At 37.7% G+C, this 7,484-nt stretch overlaps 1 protein-coding gene across 1 annotated transcript in view; it reads right to left on the bottom strand.

Annotated features, from left to right (window-relative positions):
* DNAH11 (dynein, axonemal, heavy chain 11) overlaps positions 1-7,484 on the bottom strand; it is a 481,900-nt gene that overhangs the window by 379,170 nt on the left and 95,246 nt on the right. The window contains exons 25-28 of the mRNA XM_006880385.1: positions 6,445-6,567; positions 3,920-4,144; positions 2,522-2,613; positions 1,013-1,139 (exon numbers count right to left, since the gene is read on the bottom strand). Coding sequence (XP_006880447.1) covers positions 1,013-1,139; positions 2,522-2,613; positions 3,920-4,144; positions 6,445-6,567 — 567 coding nt within the window. The remainder of the gene's footprint in view (positions 1-1,012; positions 1,140-2,521; positions 2,614-3,919; positions 4,145-6,444; positions 6,568-7,484) is intronic.

Raw genomic sequence — 7,484 nt, 5'->3', positions numbered from 1 at the left:
TGGGTTCTAATTGTAACCAGCTCTCAATTATAAAAGAGTAGAATGGACATAGATACATGGAGGATGACAGACATCATGTGAGGCATGTCTACAAGCCAAGGAGCTGAGGAACACATGGCAGCTAGTGAAAAAGAATATAGCTGAGACCCCAAAGTGAGGGGAAGAAAATGTTTGGTCCTTCAAGCCCCACATCAGCATTAGGTCTTAAAGATAAATGGTTCTTGGGTTTATATAAAGTTTATTGCTGATGTGATTTTTGAGACTACAAAATATCTACTTTGGCTTTCTTTAAATATCAGCAAACAGTTTGTGTGTTATTTTTTATTAGCAGGAGAAAATTAGAAAGTTATATAGGAATGAGTGTGACAATATACACAACCAATTCTGACAACTGAAGCCTGGTCCAATTTAATAATTACTATAGTCACTCTGAAGTTGGGAGAGAAAAGAAGAAACAAATAAGTAAGAAGGTATAAGCCATAATCTCATTCCAGCCACTAACACCCATTCTCTACTCAGAAAGCTATTAGCCAGGCCAAGTACATTCCAAGCCCTTTCTCAGCTTCTGGGGGATACAGGAACCAATGTTTCTTCCCTTAGACTTCTCTCAAGAGAAAAGTCTTGCATATTAGAGTCTGTAGATGGTACAAATGGTTACTGTGGAAGGCTGGCTATTCGAATCTACCTTGATGCACCTCAGAGGAATGGACTGGCAGTGTACTTCTGCAAAATCAGTCATAAACACCCTCCTGGAAGAATTCTACTGTAACATTTCTAAAATTTCCCCGATAGCCAATGACTATTTTTTTTCCTGACTACCAAACAGTTGCCATACACACACACACACACACACACACACACACACCTCTCCCCTACACCTTCTGCTGCAATAAGGCTTTTGCTTCAATTCTCCACACATGTGACACAGTAGGTGGCAGGTGATCATGACACAGAAAATGTGACATTATTAAGTTAACACAGTAGAAAATGAGACTTTAAAAAAAAATATTACCTGTTTCGGCTGAGCTCCTTTTGAGAGAATGTCAAGTAAGTCAGCAGAAGAGATAAAATAGAAACGAGGAAAAGCTACACGCTTCGTTTCCAGGTATTCAGTAAGAGCTTTTTCACAAAGAGAAAGCCTATACAAAGAAAAAATCTTCTTAAGCACATCTTCTCATTCAGTTATTATAAATCCAGCATTATCTAATCTAGTTCCTTCTCATCAGTCCATTAATGGTATTAGTCTGTTTCACATAACCCTCTGTCTACTCTTTGACACTGTCATCTTTCTTATGACCAGTGTGTACATTCTATCATGTAGGAGGATATGCACACACATACAGTTGAACACACAATTGAGGCTAAATATAGATCAAATTTTGGTTATGACACTCATCGATTCTCTTAAGGACACCCCAAATCAACACTGGAGAAGATGAGTTTGACTGTGTTCAACCTGAGTACAAGAATATATTAGAAAAAGACACCAAAAACAAACAAACAAACAAAAAAAACCCTAAACTCATTGTCATAGAATCTGAACTGACTCAGAGATGAGCCTCCATTGGGTTTCTGAGGCTCTATATTACACAGGAGGAGACTGTCCATCTTACTCCCATGAAGTGGATGGTGGGTTTCAACTGCTAGAGAGGTAGTGCATCGAGTTAGCAACAATTCATTCTAGACCACACGCCCCGTGCTCCCTATAGATGTACCAGTAAGAAGTAGTCGGTTTGAGATCTTCCTTCCCCACAGAATTCCTATAAAGTGTAAGTGGCTTCAACCTTCAGGTATTCATAGTCACAAGACCTAGAATCATTTCCACTTTATGTGTCCTTACCAGAGGTGACCCAGAGCAGAAGAATCTTGACATAATTAATTAACTCCTGTAGCAATACACCATTTTCAAGTTACAGCTCATTATAACTCTGACTGTTCAAATTTTAAAATTTTTTTGCTCAAACAAAATAGATTTCATTTAGATATTTAGCTGACTTTCCAATAAAGATTGACCACAATTCCATATAAATATCTCCATTTAAGCAGTTGATTTGTCCATTGTTAATCAGAGATTATTCCACTAGCTGTTGTGAAATTACTGGTGCCATTATTTTAAAACTTCATCCAGGACAAGGACTTTTGGGTATTAAAATGTTCTCTAAGGATAATTTATAATAAAATTATACATCAACATAAAGGGCTTAAAAGAACAGAGTATAATCCAAGTTTCAGACATACAACAGTTGCTCAATTAGTACTTGCAGGACAGACTGGTGAATTTTTAAATAATATACTCTAGTTATAATAATCCTTCTGAAAACCAGAAAGAATTTAATTTCATTATACTTATTAATAATATATATGTACTACCTAATATGTGTGCAAAGCTGTTTTAGGTAGAATTACAAAACAACTTAATAAAGATTACATTTATTTTAGCACAATGTTACAGACTATTAGATTACAGAAAAAATTATCATAAGACCATAGCAAACTAATCATTTCATAATTTTATTCTTACCTGTACTGCAAATCTTTAAGTTGTTCATAGAGACTGGGCCTGCATGTTGTTTCTAAAACATTTTTTATTTTAGCTGTGTTGAACATTAATTCCTGCATGAAAAGACAACATAGAACCACTAATATTATAAATGCTTGGTGATATTTTGTCTATTTAAGAGACTGGTAACTGAAGAACAAACAATGAAGCAGCAACATTAAGATGACCAGGAACTCTTTACATCACATACATTCCTATTTGCTCTAAGTTTTTAGGTATCAATAAAAAAAAGTGTCTATCAAAATAAATCCTGTGTGCTATACTATCATTCTGAGCCCACAAAGAATGAAACTATTCTAACTCCTCCCCATACTCTGGTAAAAAGACTAGGGTGGAGAAAGTCCAGAATATTAAATGGTGAGATAGTGTAAATTACCTATTCTAAGCCTTCTAAGTTTAAAAATTTAGAATTCTTCTAGTAGTTCTGCATTAGATTAGATAGGAAAATGAAAATATTTAATCCTCAAATCTCAAAAAAAAGGTCAGTCATTTCGATTGAGTTGAAACAGGCTCATAGTTGACTCTTCAGCAGATTTTAGATGCTGTAAATCACAGGAAATTGCCCATCTTTCTCCCTCTGAGCTACTAGTGAATTTGAACCTCCAGAGAGGGATCCCAAAGCTCCTTCAGGGCACAATGGGCACTTTTAAACATTGTTGATAAAGTCCTAACATTGTAAGATGTGGCACAGGGAAAGAGTAATTATTAAAACACCAAGCATTTATCACACACATATGAATGAGAGGAGAAAGAGATAATGTCATTACTCGCAGCAGACAGTCTCTCAGTTCATTTATCATTATTTAGAAGGCAACTCCCCCCTTGTGTTCTTTTCAACTCTTGCAGAAAAAAAGTAAAATGGAAAAAATACCTTTAAATCTCCAAACGGGTATCATTATTTTGCTACCTATTTCTTTTCTTTTACTAGCACATGGTAATCATGCTTTCCTGCAAGGTTTACCCATTTGGGCCCCCTGCCTATTTCTGCACAACCTAGAAATCAAGGAGGCTTTTAGTATTTGTTCAAATGGTTGTTTAGAAAAAAAAATCAAGAGATGAATATTTTTCGCCATTAAAGTTATTCATATTTCAGTAAGGTTTTATTGAAGCACAGTCAAATCTAATTTTTATGCACTGTTTGTAGTTTGCTGCAATGGCAATGCTGAGTAATTTAGATTAGATTATTTGATAAATTATTTACTGTCCAGCTCTTTCTAGTAAAAGCCTCTTGGCTCCTGATTACTAGAATGCAAAAATATAATTTTATAAATAAGATGTACTGAATCCTATTTCTTTATAAGACTTTCATATTTTTTAACTACTATGCTCTGATAGTTTCAAAGTTTATTCTCTCTGAACCTTAAATTCAGCATCAATCTCATCAAATCTTCTAGCATCTGTCCCCAGCTGGATGCGAATATCTTCCGAACAGGAAAAGATGCTTTCCAGGTGAGACCATGTTCGCTGGACTTCCATCCATGTAAAGATGACTGTGTCTGCTATGTTTAGCTTATTCTGCCAATTTAAGACTTGCTCAATGAAATATTCCACAAACTTGCTTTGAAGAAGTGTCTGTAACTGAACCTAAAAGAAAGGCACAAAATCATGTAAGTAACCATTAATTTGATAGATAGCACACTAGATGAGAAAGGAATAAAGTCTGGTGTTTACTCATGAATGTCTTAGGACCTAGCACACCATAACTAAACAGTTATGCAATTAAAATTGAGTAAGGAGAAAATCAAGTTAACAAATGGTAGTAACTATTCATATCAACATTTTTCCCAAAAGAAAAAGATAAATACAAGTAATTGCACTTAATTTGTCTTCTGTCAGAAGACTATGTATCTCTGTATATATAAACCAATGTATTCCAGGGTGCAACTTAAGGAATTAAACTTCATTCTTTTAATTTCTCTCCTCTTTCTTTGCCTGTTAGAGTCTTTTATCTTTAAAAGAAAGGGAAAGGTAAAGGTAGAGAGGGGCTAGAAAAAGGAAGTGGAAGGAATTAACACAATGAGGAGGAAGGGGAAAGAGAAAGGAAAAAACTTCCCTTCAAACTGCCAAGATCTCAAGTCTCCATTTCTCTGGCTAATATGTCTCTTCTTCCTTTCTTAATAATTCTTTTCAATGAATGAGGATGACAGAAGGAGGATTGGCGACTTTGAGCTGTGTTGTTGGAGAAGATCACTGAACATCCCGCGGACGACCAAAAGTACAACAAGATGTCTTAGAGAGGACACAGCCAGAGTGCCCTCTGGAAGCAAGAGTAATGAGACTTCACTTCACATATTTCAGGCATGTTGTGAGGAGGGGCTGTTCCTTGGAGAGAGACATGATGCTTAGAAAGGTAGAGGAAGACCCTCGACTCAGCAGATTGACACAGTGACTGCCACAATGGGCTCTAATGTGTCAGAAAGTGTGAAGATGACACAGGCTAGGAAAGGGTGCAAATATGTTGTTCCTAGGGTCACTATGTGTCATACCTGACTGACAGTACCTAACAACAACATTTCCTATTGAATATATCCAAAAAGATGCCCATCTCTATGCCCTTATTATCTAATACTACATAGATTATGCTCTCACTTCTCTCTCCAGCTTTGCTTCCATAAATAAAACTATATTCCCAGGAAGTTATATAGAATGTTAAGTTTCATCTGCATGCACGTGCTTTCTGGCATTCCAAGATACTGCTAAGATATCCTGTTGCCTGTTAACACCCCTTGCTAACTGCCATTGTTTTCTGGTGGCCTCATAGTAAGAAAATGGCACTGCCAACCCAAAGGTCCAGGGTTCAAGTCCACAAACATCTCCTCAGAAGAAATTTGGATAATCTCCTCCTGCACAATTTACACACAGACTCTGAAAACCTGCTGGGAGAGTTGACTATGAGTTGGATCTGACTAACTCAATGGCATATTTCAGCACTGTTTTCTAAAGTCAAGGTTCAAGGTAAGCACCACCATCACCTGATAAGGCCCATTCTTCGTCTTTCACCTTTCCCATTAAATAGCCTCTTGGTTTCTTAGAATTCTGAGAGCCTTTCTGTTTGTCTCTTCACTGAGTGAAAGTCTACTGGGGGGGGTGCGGGGGAAGAGCTCCTGCCTTCACATTTCTAGGGGGAAAATGCCTAGTACCATTATACACTGTTGTGTCACAGACGACTCGTGGCAACCCTATAAACAAAAGTCTTGAACACCAAAAACTCATCTTTTCTCTAAGGTCATTGAGTTTCCAGAGGCCAGCTATTTCAGAAGTGGCTGTCACTCCTGCTTCAATACCTGTTTTAATTCAGGAGCTCCACCTAACACTGCCCACCATGCGTAACCATTATCACCTTAGACAAATGAGTGTCACAGTTTTTATTCTCCCAGCAACCTGAGTTACCTCTGTACAGCAAACTGACAGACCGGTGCTATACTACTTAGAAGAATGTTTGACTGAAAACAATTAAAAACCAAGCCCAAGGGTGCGCAGGGCCAGGGCCCAAATGCCTTTGTAAATGTGAGACCAAATCCAGTGAGCTCACACCCACCCAGTTGTGAGCAACAACTACACCAAATCTCAACCCAAAACCCAAAAACACACCTTTGCCAAATTTGGCCACTCCACTCATGTTCCTAGACTGAAAGTAGCCCCAGACTGGTGACCAAATGTCTTTTTAAATTTGAGGTCAAATCTAATCCATTCACACCCAGGTTTGTGCAACAGACACACCCAAAACTCAACCAAAAACCAGAAAACACACCTTAGCAGAATCTGGCCACTCCGCTTCGCTTACCCCGATTATTCACTAGTCAGTGAATAAATTAAATATCAGATATTGTGCAAAATCTAAAATATAAATTTAAAAAAAGACATAGTAAAAATATTTCTCTTACTTGATTGTTCTCCAGAATTTCAAAAAGTTGTTCATCAGACTTCAGCAGTGGAATGCCTGTCCGATAGTGAACGTCATAAGAAAACTCCAGAGTTGCCCAGGTCTGGCTGATTTCAGTAATAACCTAATGACAAACAGTGTAAAGTAAATCATCGACACAATAATTTAATTTACATAATGTTTTAAGCTATTATTACAATTAAAAACCCCAAAACTCAAATTCATTAGCATCAAGTGGGAACCCACACATTCCTGACCCGCCAGTGGGTTTTCAGAGGCTGTGTTTAAATGACATGCGAAGAAACTGCCCATCTTTCTCCCTCAGAACAGCCGGTGGATTTGAACTGTCCATCTTTTGGTTGGCAGCACAATTTCCTACTTACTAGGCCATCAGACTCCTCTATTTATATATAAGTGGGCTTATATCAATTATTCTTGACCCCAATTTTTTTTTATCCACATAATTCATGGGCTAGAGAATTCCATCACCCAAAAATAACAAGCATCATAGCAATATCAAACTTCCATTAGATATGAGTTCTACATCTTTCACAGAAAAAAAATTAAATATTAGAGTTGGAAATGCTTAAAGGAATTACCTAAGATTGGATAGATAGGTCTCAAATGTGGTACAAGGCCCTCCAGAGAACCTAGTGGCAAGAAGCTGCACTGCAATCCCAAAGGCAATCCCAAGGTTCTAATCAGCCAGCTGCTCTGTGAGAGAAAGATGAGCAGTCTCCTCTCCTGTGATTAACTGCGTCTGAAAACCCTCCAAAAGGTCAGGTATGGGTCAGTTCCAACTCAACAGTACACAACATTTACAAATTACTCAGCACTGGGTAGATAGCACTTAGAGCATATGGATGAGAATCTCCACTCCCTTGTATCTATCTTAGTGGTGATTACTTTTATCTTTCTAAGTGAAGGAAGGAGCTCTGGTGGCCTAGTGGAAAAAGCTGTGCTGCAATCCCAAAGGCACATGGTTTGAGGCCAGCAGCTGCTTCACAGGAGAAGGATGGGCAGTCTCCTCCCATACAATTA

Source organism: Elephantulus edwardii, unplaced genomic scaffold (genome assembly GCF_000299155.1).
Source record: "Elephantulus edwardii isolate Elephantulus edwardi_28Jun2011 unplaced genomic scaffold, EleEdw1.0 scaffold00007, whole genome shotgun sequence".
Classification (NCBI taxonomy): domain Eukaryota; kingdom Metazoa; phylum Chordata; class Mammalia; order Macroscelidea; family Macroscelididae; genus Elephantulus; species Elephantulus edwardii.
Note: the sequence above shows the minus strand (reverse complement) of the source record. Positions and strands in the feature narration are given on the sequence as shown.